At 35.8% G+C, this 21,046-nt stretch overlaps 1 protein-coding gene and 1 long non-coding RNA gene across 2 annotated transcripts; both read right to left on the bottom strand.

Moving 5' to 3' along the window:
- Positions 1 to 1,639: 1,639 nt before the first annotated feature.
- LOC105205138 lies at positions 1,640 to 5,619 on the bottom strand. The gene is made up of 5 exons (XR_851266.3): positions 4,789 to 5,619; positions 2,566 to 2,752; positions 2,381 to 2,481; positions 2,046 to 2,288; positions 1,640 to 1,958 (listed from the first exon to the last, which is right to left on the bottom strand). It is a non-coding gene; the product is annotated as an uncharacterized LOC105205138 (long non-coding RNA).
- Positions 5,620 to 14,960: 9,341 nt separating this feature from the next.
- LOC120357012 (elongation of very long chain fatty acids protein 1-like) lies at positions 14,961 to 20,689 on the bottom strand. Its single transcript, XM_039446201.1, has 2 exons — positions 19,158 to 20,689; positions 14,961 to 18,933 (listed from the first exon to the last, which is right to left on the bottom strand). Exons 1-2 carry the CDS (start codon positions 19,410 to 19,412, stop codon positions 18,769 to 18,771), a joined length of 420 nt encoding a protein of 139 aa, XP_039302135.1. The 5' UTR covers positions 19,413 to 20,689; the 3' UTR covers positions 14,961 to 18,768.
- Between the last annotated feature and the right edge of the window lie 357 nt (positions 20,690 to 21,046).

Genomic DNA, 21,046 nt, shown 5'->3' with positions numbered 1-21,046 from the left:
ATACGATCTTGCGGAATGTTGTGCCAAATTTTCGTTAAAATTTCTCCCAATTCTTCTAAATTTTGCGGCTGTTCTTCGCGACGCCTTAATCGTCGTTCTATTTTATCCCGAATGTGCTTGATTGGATTTAACAGTCTAGTTGCGTGTCGTTCAAAAAAACGTCGCGTTATATTCGCCGTATGAGGTCAAGTGTTGTCCTGCCTAAAAATAAAGTTCCGACAGGTTCGATTTAATTGCAAAACGTGTGGTCGTAGAATATCGTTGATATAACAAACACCCGTCATTGCCGGAGGTGGCAGGATCACTAGATCACTTTGTCTTGTAAGTAATATATACCCCACACCATCACAAAACCGCCGTTGTAAGATCGTACTGGCATAACGCAACGTCGATCATAGCGTTTATTTCATCGACGCCAAGAACGACGATTAAGGCGTCGCGAAGAACAACCGCAAAATTTAGAGAATTGGGAGAAATTTTAACGAAAATTTGGCACAACATTCCGCAAGATCGTATTGCAAGATGTATAAATATGCGAGAATGCTTGTAAGCAACAATTGATCAGAGAGGAGGAAATACACACTATTGAACACTCATGCGCGCGCGCGCGCAAACACACACACACACACACAGCAGAGAGGGTTTGGAGTCATTAAATACTGCAGAAATGACAAACTGTGGGGTCCTTATCTCTGTTATGATACACACACACACACACACACACACACACACACACACACACACACACGCACACGCACACGCACACGCACACGCACACGCACACGCACACGCACACGCACACGCACACGCACACGCACACGCACACGCACACGCACACGCACACGCACACGCACACGCAGACGCACACACACGCACACGCACACGCAGACGCACACACACGCACACGCATACGCACACGCACACACACACACACACACACACACACACACACACACACACACACACACACACACACACACACGATGTGCAAAAATCCGACCGGCAACCTCCACGTGATGCACATCGGCTAATGCTAATATCGGCGGTAAACGTCATTTTTCAGAAAAATATACTGTAAAAAATGTGTTTCTTCGAAGTCTTGTAAGTCGGTCAAAAAAAATTGTAGAAAAAATTTAAAAAAAAGCATTTTGTAGAGAAAATGTCATACTTTATGGCACTTGCATTGGATTTGTCGAGAAAAAATTTTTTATTGAGCTACAGGCTGTTAAAAATACGTAATTTCAAGGAAAAAACAGTGTATCTTTTTTGGGGCATGGTACCAAGAAATTCAAAAAAATTTTGAAAACCATTAATAACATGTTAAAGTTGAAATTTTGAGCTTTAAAATGGTTTTTTGATTTTTTGTCTACGATAATTTTTCACGGAGTACGGATATCATTTGTAAAAAATGGAAGTTTAACTTCAAAGTTGCGTAACTCGGTCAAAAAAAATCATAGAGAAATTTTAAAAGAAGCATTTTGTAGGCAAAATGTTGTAGTTTATGAAGCTTCACTTGAATTATTCGAAAAAAATTTGTTGGTCAAGCTGCAAAGTGTCAAAAATACGTAATTTTAAGGAATAAAACAGGGTGTGCCTTTTTATTGCATAAGACAAGGAAGTTAAAAGAATTTTGAAAATCTGCTGATAGAGCGTTAAGGTTGGATCTTCAAGCTTCAAAATGCTTTTTTTATTTTTTATCTACGACGATTTTTCACTAAGTTACAGTTATTTGAAGATAGCTTAACTTTTGGTGTCTGAAAAGTGTTCCCTATTTTTTTTTTTCAGTAGTGTATTTGATTGAGTCCCGGGATGCGGCGATCACTCCAATGTGGTGATCAAAAGTTGCACAGATTGTTTGCAAAATTCAAAGCTCATCGTTATTATTTTGCTGAGTGCGAGTTCGTACATTTTTGTTGTTACACTTGTCGGGATACTGGCATACATCCAATACCAGCGGACTGCAAATAATTGCGCATATGATAAAAGCAATATTTAATAATCGATTAAGTTTAAGTTATTGCCATTTTTATTATTTAAATACATACACAAATTTCACGAGCAATCCATTCCCAGTAACGATTTCATGTTCAAGTGCGCCATTCACAAACTTCGCCTATTGGCATCGTTCATCGCACTCTCTAAGGTTTCTTCACCATTATCTTGGGCATCGAGGTATCTCTAGCTCGAGGAACTCGCGTCATGCATTCGAATTTCTCGAGATTGATGCGTTCGCCAATTTTAACTTTAATATCTGGAGTCGTACGAGCCCTTCCGATTTTTTCTTTTACCTTGATTTGCAAACTTTAATTAAAATAATATTCTTTCTATGCAATGTTTTCATACCAGTTGTATTTAATTAACACATAATAATCGCACTGACATATAGCGTTAGATGAATCTGCCGCAAAAGAAATATAAGCATTCTCTTCTGTGTAATAAAACATCTACAAGATCTCTTGGAATATGTCATGGTTAGAATATCTGTATGAGAAAATTTGTTTTTAATTAATTTCCCAAAAGTTTTGAATTATCTTTTTAATTAATTTTACCACTTTGAAAACTTACATTAGAAATGGTTTTTCGACGTCTTTGCTAGTTTATTTTATTTTTAACTTTCTGCAAATATCTTGCACTAAAAAAAGATTGTCCTTCGTGCGCAGACTTAATCCTATCTTCATTAACACGTCCAGATTATTGGTCGTCATATTGGAGAATCCCTGAGTTATTATCGTTATTATTGCAATTCTGCTATCTATAACATTAGCGATGTATCTAAATACTTTATGGAGAATTTTTCTCATAATACCTTAACGTATAATATTCATTAAAATATATTTTAAATTTTTAAAATATTAAACGCTGGAGGAAAAAATATTTGCTAATTATTCAGTTTAGGTACTTCACGTCCAATTATTATGAAACTAGTCTCATTCGACGCGTTTTCACTCGAAACGAACGAATCTGGTAATAAAAAGTGTCGCTCTGCCCCGCGAACCGAGATATCAAGCGTTAAAGTTGGCGATTGTACAGGGTAGGATACATGTCATCTCGGCGTATTGTAACGAACTGAGCATGCGCTGTGATAGAAATGTGTATAAAATTTGAAATGTTTTTTTATTAATAATTACATCACTCTCACATTTACTACACTTGATTATGCAATGTATATTTTATCTACTCCCCCCTATTAATTAAAAAATATATTATAAAAATGTTTAATAAAATGTCAACACTGTATTAGATTAAAGAATTTATTAGTTTTTGTGCAATGTAGATTTTTTATTAAGGCATTAAAACAATTTATTTTATAAAATAAATTATATTAATGCTTTAATTAAAAAATCTACATCGCACAAAAACTAATAAATTCCTTAATCCAACACAGTGTTCTGGCAAATACATTCAAGTGTAGTAGATGTGGCAGTGATTAACATTTCAAATTTCGTGCACATTTCTATCACAGCACATGCGCAGTTTGTCACAATACGCCGAGATGACATGTATCCTACTCTGCACAATCGCCAAATTTAACGTTTGATATCTCGGTTCACGGGGCAGAGCGACACTTTTTTCTGCCAGATTAGTTCGTTTCAAGTGAAAACTCGTCGAATGAGACTAGTTTCATAATAATCGGACGTGAAATAAATAAACTGAATAATTATCAAACTAGCTTTTAATATGTTGTAGCACAGATAAAAGTAAGAGACACGTATTTTTTTATACGTGCTCACTTTTAAGGGGCGAAACACTCTTTTAAAGAAAATCGGTTTTTTTTTAAGCGTATATCGTCGAAACTGTAAGAGATAAAGAAAAATGTTTTAATTGAGAGTTAAATGGCTTGAAGTGTACTTTATAACAGTGAGAAAAAAAATATAGTATGCGCACAAGTCCGTGCGCTACGAAAGTGTCCTCCTTTGATCTTGACAAGCTTTTAATATGATGTACAGATAAAAATAAGGGACACACGTTTTTTCTATACGTGCTCAATCTCACTTTTTGGAGGTGAAGCATCCCTTTGAAGAAAATCAGTTTTCTGCATTCGAAGTATGTATACTCCTATACGGACACAAATTTAAGAGGTAGGAAAAAAATGTTCTAATTAAAAGATTTTGTTTATAAAAAGAAATAAAAATTTTCAAAAAAAAGGTTAATGGTTTAAGATGGTGTAAAAAATATTTAAAAACATTTTATTTACCACTGTCACAAAGTACTCTTGAAGCCATTCATTTTTCAATTTTTTTAAATGTTTTTACACTTTGTTCCACCACTCATCTGTTTTGTTTTTACTTTTATTTCTTTTTATAAGCAAAATATTTTAATTAGAAAATTTTTTTTATCTCTTATAGTTACGATGATATAAACTTCGAAAGTAGAAAACCGATTTTCTTCAAAGGAGTGTTTCACCCCCTAAAAATGAGATTAAGCACGTATACAAGAATATGTGTCCCTTATTTTCATTTGTACTACAACGTCTGAAAGGCTCGTTTAAATCTGAGGCGGATACTTCCAAAAGATTCCTTATTAGTATTAAATGATATATATTGATATTTCGTGACAGCTCTGAGGCTTCGAGTCCCTTCTATCCTTTATTTTTTTTTTAGAAATGAAAACAAGAAAAACAGATTTTATTAAAATTACGAGTACATTATTCTGTTGTGGTTGTGATAAGACGATTAATCACGTGTGTAGTCAGAGGATCAACTAAATATATAAAAATAAAAAAAATAAAAATTTCACGATATAAAAAATATATGTGAAGAAAATTAGGAGAAAATTAGGAGAATTTACCATTTGTGCTATAGTTATCCATCATTTTGGTGCAATAGTTTTATAGACGATCGGTCCACAGGTTGCCAGGAAGTAATACGTATACATTGTCACGTGAATTAAGCAGTTGGTTGGTTGGTTGGCAATAACTCCGATGAAAGTAGTATTCAAATATCTTGCACATAACCACACTATAAGTACACTAGAGACATAGACATAGTAAGAATAGACTACGCGTTTGGCTGAAAAGTTGTCTTCACTTTAGAAAGAGACAACCTGTTTTGAACAGTAACTTTCTCTCTGTCTGTTAATATCTGTAGTGGAGGAAAAATTCAATATAGCCACTACGCTTGACCTAACCTACTACGTTTGATAGCATTTGATAGAGTTGTTTATTATTTATTATTTATTAAGCAAAATGGTTCATTCTTGTTGTGTATGTGGAGTGGAACAATCGTTGAAAAATTTGCATATTACTTTTCATAGGTGAAAATATGAAATTATTATAACCAAAATATTGTTCACATTCCTCTCATGCAATACTCATTATGTTTTTAGTTTGCCAAAGAATCCAAACGTACGAAAACAGTGGTTGCAAGTGTTAAAGAAAACCGATGTTAAATCTCTTATTGTATGTACTCAACACTTCAAAGCTGAAGATTATCGGGAATTCTGTGATAAACCATTTCTAAAAAAAAGATGCGATTCGACGGTTAAATATTTGTGAATTAAATACACATGTACAATCTGTTGTACCCTGTACAACTACGATAATTATACGCATAGCAACAGGAAATCAAGATTCCTATTGCTATGCATACGCGTAGCGGACTCGAATTCCGCATACGCTAGAAATATCGAAAAGACGCTGATGGTCTGTCGGGCTTCCGGCCCGCAACACCATCGCGCTGCGCCAGCTAATGCTGAGTCGCTTTCCGGTATTCGGATTTCGGCTAAGCGTGGGAGCTGCATACCGCAAGGAACACGATTGGCCGAACCAAACGACGAATTTCCGTATAAATATCGCGACAAAATCGGAAAGCGACGGAAGAGTTTGACAAACAGCTGTCCGGTGTGTTACTCGCCGTGCGTGACTTACACGTCGAGCTTGTAACACCATCCGGAGATAACAGCCGACCTATATATACCGGGCCGTCCGGGAAGAACAAGAAAACGAGCGACATACATAATCATACTACAAGTGTAACGAAGGCAATACTGAAGAAAATACATTATCTTAACGTTGGAACGAGCTAGTGTTGTATCTTTGATCACCGAGCGGCCCTTCCTACGAGTCCTAACTCCTAAGGCGCTGAAAAGATCCCGATATACCTACCGACGTCCCTGGAGCCATCACCGGGGCACAACATATATTTGGTGGCAGCGGTGGGATCACGCTCAAAAAGACGGTACACCCGCAAGTCGTGACGACGACAATCGAGCGGAAGCGCCAGGAAGCAGCACGCCCAACGACGGAGACAACACCTGCGAGATCACAACGGAAAGAAGAGGACCCAGAGTCACAGAAGACGTCAACAAGAACGAGGCATCAGGATCGCCGACCTACCTCAACAGCCAGCGCAACGCAAGCCGAGCCAGCTGAGGAGAAGCAGATAAGCGGCACTCGACAACATGCGAGCGACCACGGTGATTTTATTGTAAGTTAGAAAATTCTTTTGTAAATGCCCAGACGGAAACGCGCTCCTGAAGGGACACGTAACGACGAAAAAACAAACGACGTTAGGTCAGACTCATCATCGTCCTCAATAGAAATCGCGGCAACCGCGTTAGAAGATATTCGCGACGCAGTTAATAAAGTGTTAAACGAAACGGCGAGCGAGACAGACGATACAGACTTCGTTATAACAACTAGAGAATTCCCTATAAAATTACACGACTTTAGTTTACTAAATATGGACGGACAAGCCGGTACCTCGACACAACAGACCGACGCCACAACGGCACGCTCTCCCGTCGGAACGTCGAGAAAACTAACTGCCAAGGTAGCAGAAAATGATACAACTCAGCAATACGCCGAGCCCGTAGCAACGCCAAGAACAACTTACGATTTGCCAATAACAGAAAATTTCCTAATGCATGAGCTATTGCGCGAAATAAGAGAACTCAGGGTATCTTTCACGGGAACCGTACCCGAAGCCCGCAGTACCCCACCTAGGGACACGAACCAAGAAACAAGGAGTTTTTATGATCACGCCCGCGAACTTTCTTATGGCCGATCAGTATACGATATTAGAAATCAGAGAGGATCAACGGTTAATTTTTTAACGTTAAAAGACGCTCGAAACATGATCCCAGATATAGACGGAACTTCCCGAGAACGCGTAAAAGAATTTATAAACGCTAGCTCATATGCTATGAAAAATATTCACCCAGCAGAAGAGCACTCACTGCTTGAGGCCATGATCTGCACAAAATTTAAAGGAAAGGCAATGACGGATTTCCAAACACGGGATATAAGAAGTTACGAACAATTAAAAAGAGAGCTAGAAAATGAATATTTAAGTAAACGAAGCACTGCGCATTTACAAATCGAATTTAACTCACTAAAACAAAAAAGTGGAGAAAGCGCACAAGACTTCGGACGCCGAGTAGATAAACTGGCAATGGATCTGTACGAATCAATGGAAGAGGGCAAGGAGCATACTCAAGAGCAACAACGAGCCATTTTAGAAAGCATTAGAGAACAAGCCCTCCATAATTATCAAACCGGATTGCACGAGGATATCAAGCTCCTCGTACGCGCACAGCGATATCCGACGCTAGCCGAAGCGATAACCGGCGCAACGGCCGAGGAAAAAATTAAAGGCCCAGGCAATCGAAATCCGAATTTCTATCCAAGGAATAGATTAGAGTACCAAAAACAGATCTCCTCGTATAGAAAACCGCAATGCAAAAAATGCGGGAAAACCGGGCACTACGGACAAGACTGCCGTAGTAGCCGATATACAAACCGCTTCTCATTACCGAGACCGGACAATCGCTCTCACATAAATACTTTCGAAAAATATTGCAATCATTGCAAGAAAAAGGGGCACACCCGCAAGGAATGTTGGTGGCTAAACAATCAAAGAGGCATCGCAACGAAAGAAACAAAAACATACCAAGACGGTAAAAATAATAAAACAGAAAAATACGAGCCATTAAAAACTCGGGCACAAAGCAGCGAAGAAGAAGAGAAGGAAGAGACAAATAAGATAACGTCGCGCAACGCCGCCGCGTATCGAGTATCACACATGCGACACGCGCCAAGGGAAGATACCGGGCTGGATATGATATCACTGCCGGTAAAAGAGGCCCAAAGAAATCACATTGCTTTCTTGTTTGACACAGGGGCAACGATCTCGATTATAAAATTAAAGACATTAAAAGATGAAACTATAATACAAGATGAAAAAATAAAACTAACTGGGATAACAGGCAATTCGATTACTACACTTGGGAAAACGTATCTACATATACAGGTACGAGATGCAAAAATAAGCCACCCAGTATACGTAATTAAAGACAACGAACCTCTAGAGTACGATGGAATACTCGGGGCCGACTTTGTCAGGAAAAATAATATGACATGCGATTATGGATCGAGAAAAGTGACCATTGGCCAAACAAGCATCAACTTATTTCCATATCGAAGGATAATACTAAAACCACGAAGCGAAACTATCGTACAAGTGTCAACAAACCAAAATAAAATTGGTATAATCAAATCAGAAGAATTAAAAGCAGGAGTCTATATCGGATGCTGCTTGGTAGAACCAAATGAGTTCACGTGCCCCGCGAGTATATTAAATACTACGGAAGAAGAAATAGATATCCAAGCACCACAGGTAAAAATCGAGGAATTAATATGTGAAGATACTCTCGAAAAATCAATAAATAAAATCGAGAAGAAAAACGCACCAAAAATTTCAAGAAAAGAGCAAATAAATAACCTCTTGAGAATAAGCCATTTAAATGAAGAAGAGAAGAAAACTCTCTTAAATATTTGCGAAGAATTTAGCGATATTTTCCACTTAGAAGGAGAACAGCTAACGTGCACCTCTAAGGTTTCGCACGAGATAAAAACACGCGCGGATACAGCAAGTGTAAATGTCAGACCGTACCGATTACCCGAAAAACATAAAATCGAAGTAAATAAGCAAATAAAAAACATGCTAGACCAAGAAATAATACAGCCGAGCACGAGTCAATGGAATGCGCCATTACTCGTAGTCCCCAAAAAATTAGATGCGTCAGGCAAACCAAAATTACGCATCGTAGTCGATTTTCGAAAACTAAATGATTTAACAATTGGAGATTCGTTTCCAATACCCAATATTACTGACATCTTGGACCAGCTAGGAAATGCGAAATATTTCTCAACACTAGATTTGGCATCGGGATATCATCAAATCCCAATGTCCGAAAATGATAAACAAAAAACAGCATTCTCGACAGCGCACGGACATTACGAATTCAATCGAATGCCGTTTGGATTGAAGAATGCGCCTGCAACCTTCCAACGCCTAATGAATAATATTCTGACAGGATTGCAAGGACTAAAATGTCTAGTATACCTCGATGACATCGTAATATACGGTTCGAGTTTAGAAGAACATAATAAACGATTGATTGAAGTATTTAAACGACTACGGAAAAGTAATCTAAAACTGCAACCTGACAAATGTGAATTTCTAAGAAAGGAAGTGATATATTTGGGACACATTATAACAGAAAAGGGGATCTCACCAGATCCATCCAAGCTCGAAGCTGTAAGCAAATATCCGACTCCTCGTCGAGTAAAAGAAATTCAAGCTTTTATAGGATTAGCAGGATATTATAGAAAATTTATAGAAAATTTTTCAAAGATCGCCAAACCGCTCACAAAATTAATGAAAAAGGGAGAAAAATTTGAGTGGACGAACGATCAACAAAATGCATTTGATGCATTGAAAAATAAATTAATAACGGCACCCGTACTGAAGTATCCAGACTTCAACGCGGAGTTTATCGTCACGACGGACGCATCAGATTACGCCATTGGAGCCATACTCTCGCAAGGGATCGTAGGCCAGGATCAGCCGATCGCATATGCAAGCCGAGTGTTAACAAAAGCCGAACAGAACTACAATACGACCGAAAAGGAATTATTGGCCATAGTCTGGGCTGTTAAACATTTCCGCCCATATGTATACGGTACAAAATTTAAAATTATCACGGATCACAAACCACTGATATGGCTATTCAATGTAAACGATCCGGGTTCTCGATTAATCAGATGGCGACTTAAATTAGAAGAATATGATTACGAAATAATTCACAAGGCTGGTAAAATAAATAAGAACGCCGATGCCTTGAGTCGAAATCCGATCCGAACGGACGAGCATATAAACGCGATAAAAGATGACGACGACAAGGAAGGAGAAAACGAAGAAGATGAAGAAGGACACGTAAATTACTCCGAAGATGAAAAGGAGAAAATATTATATGAATACCACGATGCCCCCCTCGGAGGACATCAGGGAGTAAAAAGAACTCTTGAGAGAATTAAATTAAAACATCAATGGTACGGAATGAAAAAATACATAGAGACATATATCGCGAAATGCGAATATTGCCAAAAAAATAAATTAAGGCAAAAAACTAAAATGCCGTTAGTAATAACGGATACGGCTAAAAAACCATTCGAGAAATGTGCATTAGACATAGTAGGACCATTAACGGTCACTACATCCGGACATAGATACGCACTAACATTTCAAGACAACTTAACAAAATTCAGCAAGGCAATTGCATTAGCCAATCAAGAAGCAAATACTATAGCGAAAGAATTCGTAACAAAAATCGTGCTGGAACACGGAATACCCGAAAAAGTTCTCACAGACCAGGGTACAAATTTTACAAGTGAAATTTTTAAGAACACATGTAAACTTCTAAAAATCGAGAAAATTCAGACGACCGCTTACCACCCAGAAACGAATGGAGCATTAGAGCGATCGCACAGAACCTTAGCAGAGTATCTAAGGCATTATATTAATGAAGATCAAACAAATTGGGACGAGTGGTTACCCTACGCAATGTTCACATACAACACCACGCCCCACACAGCAACAGGCTTCACGCCATTCGAATTATTGTACGGATATCAGGCAACCATGCCCACGGCGTTAACAAAACCGCCGAAACAAGAATATACATACGATAATTATGCACAAGAAGTGCGAGAACGAATAAGAGCCTCAAATCAAGTGGCAAGAGAAAAATTAAAAGAAGAAAAACAAAAGGCAAAGCTCCAATTTGACAAAAAAACCAAAGAAGAAAATTTTCGAATAGGAGATCAAGTATTACTGTTTGATGAAACCCTACGACGAGGAAGATCGAAAAAACTTGACTCGAAATGGACAAGACCGTACACTGTGATCAAGAAACACAGTGACATAAATCTTACGATAAAGAAAGGCCGAAAGGAAATACGCGTACACGCAAACAGATTAAAATTATTTATAAATCGTTAACGCGACGCGAGCAACAAGAATAAAATAAATACGGAATAATAATAATAATAATAATAATAATAATAATAACAATACAAAACCAAAAAAAAAGGGGGAAAAATTTATATATAACTATATACATACTTATATACAAAAGAAAAAATAACGTAAACATAATAAACTCACCAAAAGGATGGGAAAAATCCAATAACCCAGGAGTAATCCACAGTCCAAAAAATTGAAGTATAATCCAAAGGAGAAGTACAAAATAAAACAGAAGTCACTACACTAAAACTATAACTAACTGCACTACAAGCTAAACGTTTCCTCATAATAGTAAACTACTCAGTCAGAGAGGACCTCGTCCTCGTCTTCCTCCCCATCAGAATTGTCCATAATGAACATTGGAGGAAAATCCGGATCCAGCAAGAATTGAACGTTATGTTCATCATTCACTTCTTCGGGAAAGATGAAATCTATGTTACCAACGTCACCCTCGAAGTCATCGGGAAACTCGTCGAGTATGGGATCATCGGCAAGCTCCCCATCGCCCTCCGACTCATCATCTGAAGGACGAACGTCTAGGAGATGAGGAAATTCCTCATCATCGCGGACCTCATCAGGAACTTCCGCGGCGAAATGCAGCTCTAAGAGCTCGGGATCCACGCCAGGATCCCCGATATCCCCGACAACACCCGTTTCGAGCTCCACATCCGGCTCAGGCACTAAACCAAACATATTCCTTTATGTAAACTACGTAGCAGTCAAAGAACAACTGAGAAGAAATAAAGAACAGAAGTCGCAAGAAGAAAAAATAATCAAAGCTGAACCAGCAGAATAAAAAATTATCAGAGGAAAGCGACACCAGGTAAAAGAACCTGATAGTCGAAAAGAGAGAGAAAGAGAGTTCAAAGACTTTAGAGAAACTCACCAGAACCTCTCCAGGATCTGCCAGGAAGAGCACCTCCAAAATCAAAATCGTCTAACAAAACTGTCTCTGCAGAATGCAGAGAACAATTATCATCGGACGACCTTTCGTCATCCGAGAGTACCTCCGGCCCAGGCTCAGGAAGCACGCCAGGAACCTCGTCAAATTCAAACAGTTCCTCGTAATAATCACACACTGTATCGGGAAGAGAAAACCGATCCCATATATTTATAGGAGATTCCTCCCTAACGAACGAAATTGCCTCAATGTACGGGAGACGAAACATTTTCTCAGACACTCGACAAAAGCGACGAGAAGACTGATAAACCGAGTAAAACATAAAGACGGCACAACCAGTGCCAAGAAGAGGATCCACGGAATAAAATACGATAATATGTAACCGGATGATTACAGGTTATACACCATATGGACCAGCGTACAGGAAACGAAACAAAATCCCACCTTATCAGAAGATGTAAGAGAATCAACGAGCAACGAGCCGTACGAAGTAGAAGAATTCACTCACCATCCAGGAATATATTATGAAAAATTAGGAGAATTACACCCATTAGAATCAACTTGGAAAATAGTTATAGAAATAGACTTTACCTCACTAATAAAACGACAAGAGCAATTACATGATTACATGCAAAAAACAAAAAACATGTGCCAACTACTCGCATTCGCGCACAAGGAAACATGCGACAACCTCTACGAAATAGCAAAAAGAGATTTCGAAGAAATAAGTAAAAAGATGGAAAAAATAAAATTAATGTATCAACCATCACGGATAGAAAAAAGAGGCATAATTGATGGAATAGGAACCATCGCGAAATCTCTGTTTGGCACAATGGACGCAAATGACGAAAAACTAATTAACGAACAATTAACTTTATTACAAAACGAACAGCAGACGATACAACACGCGACGAAAAACCAAATTAAGATACTACAAGAGACAATAGCCCACATAGATAAAACCGAGGAAACAATACAAAAAAATGAAGACCTCCTCGGAAACGTGACGAAAAATTTAAGGCAACAACTAAAATTCAATGACAGACAAAATAACATACACGAACACTTTCTAGTAATTAACGCGATACTAGGAAATTTAAAACGTGACACAAAAGACATAGCAGACTATTTAGTATTAATAAAACAAGGGATACTACACCCACAATTAACGCCAGTAACAAGTGTAATAGATAGTCTAAAGGAAGCAAACTTGCAATTACCGGAAGGACTTTATTTTCCATTTCGGATTAACATAAATAAATGGTTTGAAATCGAAAAAATAACCACAATAAACGCATACTATAATAACGGTAAAATATTTACGATATTAAAATTTCCGTTAATTTCACACACGGAATATAGCATACTTAACGTAATTGCATTACCCATACCAAGAAATGAAAACCAATATGCTATCATTAAAATAAAAAATCCGGTAATAGCGATTAACACAGAAAAACGCTCATATATTACACTCTTGCAAAACAACCTAAAAACATGTAAAAATATAGATAGAAAATACTTATGCGAAGAAAACTTTTCAATACAACGCATAAACACAAGTCCAACATGCGAGATAGAGATATACGTAGAAAATAAAGTACAAAGCGACAATTGCGAAATAAGATACATAACTTCTAATAACACAATTTGGATACCTCTAGGTAACCCGCATTCATGGTTATACTCGACAACAAGAAAACAATCAATAATCATCCAATGTAAAGACCACGGGAAAATAAAGAAAACGATTGAAAATACAGGTAAAATCACATCAAAAAATAATTGCAAATTAATAACACAAGAGGTAACACTACAATCACCTAAAATATTAAACGAGACAAAAATTGAGGCATACATGCCAGACTACAATATTTCATTACCGAAAGAAATAACGCAAGAAAAAATGAATATGTCTCAAATAAAAATAGAAAGAATAGTGCAAGACCATCCAAAATTAAAAAATTTAGAAACTAAGTTAAAAGAATTAAATGAGGGTCTTGACACTCCGTATTTTCAATCAAAAAACTTTATTTACCCTATGGCAACAAGCAGCGTTACCATGATAATAATCGTAGCAGTTGCAATAGGGATAATATTATATACTGTAAAAAGGAAACGGAGCAAAAAGAGAGAAACGTTAGAATACGAAAACAAGCATTATAATACTTTACCTAGATCAATTTTAAAACGCACACAAAGCACGCGTTTCTAGACACCCAACAAGCTAAAAATACTAAATCGATCTAATATATTTTATAAAATGTAAATATTGATAGAAAAACTACATGCTTCCGTTTTCTTTCCCGGCGAGGGAGGGGTGTTAAAAGCGAAAAACTCCTTTTCCTCGTTTTTCTTTCCCGGCGGGGGAAGAGTGTTGTACCCTGTACAACTACGATAATTATACGCATAGCAACAGGAAATCAAGATTCCTATTGCTATGCATACGCGTAGCGGACTCGAATTCCGCATACGCTAGAAATATCGAAAAGACGCTGATGGTCTGTCGGGCTTCCGGCCCGCAACACCATCGCGCTGCGCCAGCTAATGCTGAGTCGCTTTCCGGTATTCGGATTTCGGCTAAGCGTGGGAGCTGCATACCGCAAGGAACACGATTGGCCGAACCAAACGACGAATTTCCGTATAAATATCGCGACAAAATCGGAAAGCGACGGAAGAGTTTGACAAACAGCTGTCCGGTGTGTTACTCGCCGTGCGTGACTTACACGTCGAGCTTGTAACACCATCCGGAGATAACAGCCGACCTATATATACCGGGCCGTCCGGGAAGAACAAGAAAACGAGCGACATACATAATCATACTACAAGTGTAACGAAGGCAATACTGAAGAAAATACATTATCTTAACGTTGGAACGAGCTAGTGTTGTATCTTTGATCACCGAGCGGCCCTTCCTACGAGTCCTAACTCCTAAGGCGCTGAAAAGATCCCGATATACCTACCGACGTCCCTGGAGCCATCACCGGGGCACAACATTATATTTCCAATCCACTGAAAACATTGCAATGTAAAGTATTCAAATTTAGTATTATGAAATATAAATCAATTTTCTTTTCTATTGTTTTAAAAATGTTGATTATTTTTGTGTTATTTAGAAATTTCCAAGACTCTATGGCTAAACTGGATTGTGACAAAGAGACAGTAGAAAATATTAGTGTTGATGAAAATGCTATTATTGATGATGGTTCTTTAAGAACAATGAATGAAACTGTGAAATGTTTGAAAAAGTAATATATTTATTATATTTATTATTAGCTTTTTTAATAGATCTTCAGTCATAATGTGCTAATATTTTTTTTTAGGAAAAATTATTCCGATGGTGATGAATATAGTGTTTCACCAAAAAAAACGTCATTATCTGAAGGAATTTGGTATTTTTAGAAAAGAAGATTTTAAAAACAAAATTTTATGGAATCGATTTTCGGTAGCATTGAAAGACTTAAGACGAGAAAAAATATTGTTAAATTGCAAGAATAAACGTTTGTTTACAAAAGTTCACACGTTCAAAGACTTAATTCAAGAGTTAAAAAAAAAAATTTGCTGACCGATTCTGTTATGGATATATTGAATGTAAACAAACTAATTTTAATAACCCTGTTGGCAGATTGACAGCAAATTTGGTCAAACTATGTTTGATCAAAGGAACCCGCACCAATCTTTGTGGTCCTTTGCTGTCAATCTGTCAACATTTGCTAACATTTAACTATCAGGGAAGTTATTTTAGAGCTCTATCAAATTATATATACTCTTGATTGAATATTTGACAAATAAAATGTATAATTAATGTACAATTATGACAATCGTATAATTAACTTTATATATAAATTTTTTATATAAATTTTTTTATGTATTTATTTAAAATGTGTTTATTTCTTTTTCTTCCGTAGAAAACCTGTCCCTTAATTCAGCAATTAATAAACAAAATTTTACACAAAAAACAAAGCTCTTTTTCAGATGAATTAAAACATTTCGCTTGTACTCTACATTTTTATTCGCCGGCAGCATACGAATATGTAAGGAAGACATTTATGAATGCTTTGCCCTATCAAAGCACAATCAGAAAATGGTTAAGTTCAGCTAATAATGAGCCGGGAATTTCAATTACTGCGCTGAAGCATGTGTTGGAATTATGCCGAGAAGCTGAAAATGTTAATAAGAAATTATATTTTTCGTTAACATGTAATCAGATGGCGATTAGAAAACATGGAATATGATGGAAAGCAATGGCATGGATTTGTTGATATTGGAAATAATGACTGTGATAACACTGATGACTGTGAAAACGATTTGTTGACTGAAGCAACAAATGTTTTAGTTTTTATGCTAGTAGGCATTAATAGACATTTTAAAATCGTTATAGCTTATTATTTCATCCACACGTTAACAAAAAAAGGAAAAAAATAATATATTGAGTGATATATTACATGTTGCACACGCTCATGGAATTTCAATCTGCAACATAACTTTTGATGGTACCTCTACGAATATTTCCATGGTTCAAGAGCTAGGGGCTAAAATCACAACTTCTAATATATTAAAAACTTATTTTGAACACCCTGTAACCCAAGAGCCCATAACTGTAATGTTGGATGCTTGCCACATGTTAAAATTGATGAGGAATACATTGGCTGCTAAAGGATGGTTCACAGATATTAACAAAAAGATTATTAAATGGAATTATTTTATTTTGCTTGTAAACAAACAAGAACAAGGACTTCATTTAGCGACTAAAATCAGACATATTGATTTTAAGAATGAAAAAATGAAAGTACGATTAGTTGCTCAGACCTTCAGTTCCAGCGTTGCTAATGCTCTCAAAAGTTGTGAACAAGATTTTAAGCTATTAGAATTTCAAGGTGCAACGCCAACAGCAGAATTTTATCAAATAATGAATGATATTTTTGACTTGCTTAATTCAAGAAATCTTTTAACAAAAAAATATACCCAACAAGCAATTAGCATAGAAAATTTGGAGAGCATGAAAATGAGTGCAGAAAAAATTATTAAATACATTGAATCATTGAAAATATATGATCAACCTATACTCGAAACAAGAAACAAGACAGGGTTTTTGGAACCAATAATATGTTTGAAATCAGTAATTCTGTTGGCAGAACAATTATTTGCAGAAAAGCATATGACATTTTTATTAACATATAAAATGTCCCAGGATCACGTCGAAACATTTTTTGCTTGTGTTCGACGATTTGGTGGGTGCAACAATAATCCAACAGTACGACAATTTAAATCAGCTTTAAAAAAACTGCATGCACATGTTAACACTAATATAATATTTAATGATAATTGCACTCCCAAAGATGATACAGTTATCTTGAAATTAAATGCTGAAAAAGATAATTATAATAAGGAAGATAGTGAGACGAAAGATTTGATTTGGGATATAAAACATGATTATGGTGCGAAATCAACAATATTCACTGAATACCAGGAGGATGTTTTAGCGTATATAGCAGGGTTTGTTGCTAAACAAACAGAAAAAAAAAATGTGATTCCTGTATTGAAGGCTTAAAACAAACCGTATCACCGTCTCAGTTGCAGAAACGAAAACAATATGGCAAATTATTTAATGCGTCAGACAATGTTGTAAAAATTTGCAAAGCAGCAGAACATATTTTTAGAACAAATGAGAATATCTTACATTCTAAAAATGTTATGGAGAAATTAATAATATTTACAATAAAAAACCTTCCTGTGATTTATTTACTGAAGTGGAGCATTCATTTAATCAAGCTCCATTAGCGGATCATAAAAATCAATTGATCCGAATTTTATTGAAAAAGTTTTTCATCCTTCGTCTTCACCATTATGCAGCCTTGAAGAATAATAAAATTGATCGAGTACGAGCGAAATTTACAAAATTTATTTTATTTAAAAATCAATAATATTGATATAAAATTATTACATTCAATTATTAACTTTTGACGTTTCATAGTTTAATTTCATCACTCCTTAATCTCCTTCATTCCCCTACTTTTTTATTCTACTTCTTTTTTCCCCACTATACATATTAATAGACAGAGAGAAAGTTACTGTTCGAAGTAGGTTGTCTCTTTCTAAAGTGAGGACATTTCCTTAACATGGGCAGAATAGGGAACGCGCAGTCTATGTATTATAATTCCAGTCTTGAGGCTTCTGTGGCCATTGCTATTGTTAATCGAGAGGGTTTCCGGATAGATGCCACGTGCGTGTTGGGCCCTTTGCCGACGTTTCGCAAACGTTGCAGCTTGCATCATCAGGGCTGAGAGCTCTGATATTGAGCTCCCTTCGGTTGTGTTAGTCCTTATATATCCCCATTGCGCCCGGTGGGGGTTGGGGTGGGGAATTTGACTTGGTCAGCCAATTAGAGCATTTTGATTGACCGGCCGGTCAATTAAAAAACCCGGGAGAACGGTATGCCAAATAGGATTTACTTGAAGGCCTTTGTCGCGGTTGAGGTTGTCAGGATGTTTTAAGATTTCCAGACTTTCCCGATATTTTCTGGCAAAGTAGCCTTGTGACGGGGCCAACATGGTAGACTTATCATACTGCACGGCATGTCCATTGTATTATAAGTCTATGACTAGAGACGTGATGGTACAAATGCAAACCAGATACTTGATAGTCTTTTTTTCTTAATATAAATAAGACTGTTTTGACCAAATCAAATATTTTTAACAATAAATAAATCCATGCACATCTAGTAATCTACAATAAGATTACTGCATTACTTTAACAAAAATATACATGAAATTGATAGAGAGAATTACAGAGAAATACTAAATTTTCAAATTTATGAATAGGATACCTGCTGATGGCATATATTTTCTTATAAAAATGTTTAATAAATTATTATTATCTTTAATGCATTATAATTGTAAGAATAATCCGGACCGAGACATATTATTTTATTCGTAAATAAACCTGCATTAGTTGCTTCGTAAATTATCCACGAAAATTTGAATGATATTATACAATTGTATAAGCGTCTTTAATTTGTATGGTGGCTTGTTCTTCATGAATTTTGGCCCATAGACGAGCACAAAGTACAGATATGCGAATGTTATAAGTGGTATTTGATAAGCAGAATCTACGAACAATAGATCGGCTACTCTTGATTCTGAAAACCAAATTACTATGTTGAAACATTTTGCAAAACATATATATTTAAATATCACATGACACATATTTTATTAAAGAAAAAAAAACATTTATTATTACAACAGAAAGCAATCAATTATAAGAAGACATTGCTTTTCGGTCAATTTTTACGATTTACACATATAAAATTTAATTAAGTTTAAACTACAGTAATGTTTAAATTGGCAAAGGAATTACATGTTTACAAAATTAATTTATTAAAATTAAATCTATTTATTTATATATTATTGTTTATTAACAACATTAATGTTCCATGCATTTTCTCACGCTGAAACTGTTATACGTGCTATTTTACGTCACATTTCTTTTAAAAATTTTCGTAGGAGTAACTCATTTCTAAAAAATTGTAAATTGTTATAAGATATTGTTAGTAAATCTCAAATTATTACACTATCAAGAAGCACAGTCACGTCTTGCGCCAAATGATACGCAAAGTGATTGTTTATTTGAAAAGTTTTTGATAATACTCACCGAGCTCTTTCGTCCAATAATATAGCATGTCTTGTAAGAGATCTATGATAGATAATTGCCCTGTATCGTCTTTGAATCGTTACTTTTCTTATATAACAAAATATCACCGTTTAAATATATGTAGTATTATTCGTTTATCTTATATTGCAAAGCAACCGTATTGGCGTGATCGATTAGAACCGATTGTACCCACTCATCGAATACGCACGATCATTTCTACGCACTCGAGCTTTTATTTACTCTATATCTATACTTTGTACTTTGCTCTTCATTCCGCATATTAGATGAGTATAATCTTTCAATATGACTTTACTATATGTTGGCAACAAATGCTATTGTGATATATGTATACTAATTACAATTGGTTGCAACAATACGATTTTAATTTTACAATTAGCATAAGTAATTTTTAAAAACGATATTTAGTGGAGTAATTAAAAGAAAAGCAGATTTTATTTTGTCTATAACTTAAAATAAATTTTTCTACGATTACATTTTTTTAAATTGTAAATTGATGAAGCTTGAATTATTGCATTATATAATTATATAATTTTACTTTAATAAAGTTATAAATGAACGAACTTTTGTTATATAATAGTAACAATGATGCATAACAGACTGATTTTTGTATATCTTAAGTAATCATAATAATTACTTTAATTTTTATACAATCGAATTATGATAAAAATTTTGTATTTTCTATAGTAGATTAAACTTTAAATTGTATATATATGTTAGAGCACACTGGGTGGAGGCAGATTTGATAAATTCGTACACAGCGTATTCACAAGAAAAATGGAGGTCTTTATTTGCGGGTGGACAGGACGACACGTAGAAGCGGGCAAGCAGAACAAGAGTGTGTGGCGCAGCTAGATCGGTAGACTCGATAGTCAGACGCGAGCCAATACGACAGGGGGCGCATGACAGTGAAACGCGCGTATCGCAACGCATCGACAATGAGCCCACAGGGACATCTTAACAATATAACATCTAAATTTTCTCATACATGCTTTAAAAATAATAAATTTTACGGAAATTCTATACAAGCGTATATAAAATAATGACATAGTACATAATTATCATATTCTATTTTTATATATGTTATGTTCTTTTTTAAATATTTGCATTAAATTTATGTTTGAACAATAGGATATTAAAAAAATTTTACACATTAAAAAAATGATACATT

The sequence above is a fragment of the Solenopsis invicta genome, chromosome 2 (genome assembly GCF_016802725.1).
Source record: "Solenopsis invicta isolate M01_SB chromosome 2, UNIL_Sinv_3.0, whole genome shotgun sequence".
NCBI lineage: Eukaryota > Metazoa > Arthropoda > Insecta > Hymenoptera > Formicidae > Solenopsis > Solenopsis invicta.
Note: the sequence above shows the minus strand (reverse complement) of the source record. Positions and strands in the feature narration are given on the sequence as shown.

Excerpts from the sequence above, each read along its gene's own strand:
- LOC120357012 (XM_039446201.1), bottom strand. The coding sequence starts at position 19,412 with ATGTGTCATGTGATATTTAAATATATATGTTTTGCAAAATGTTTCAAC. Across the intron at positions 18,934-19,157 it reads TGGATAATTTACGAAGCAAC|ATTACTAGATGTGCATGGAT; the intron begins TAATGCAGGTTT and ends ATCTTATTGTAG.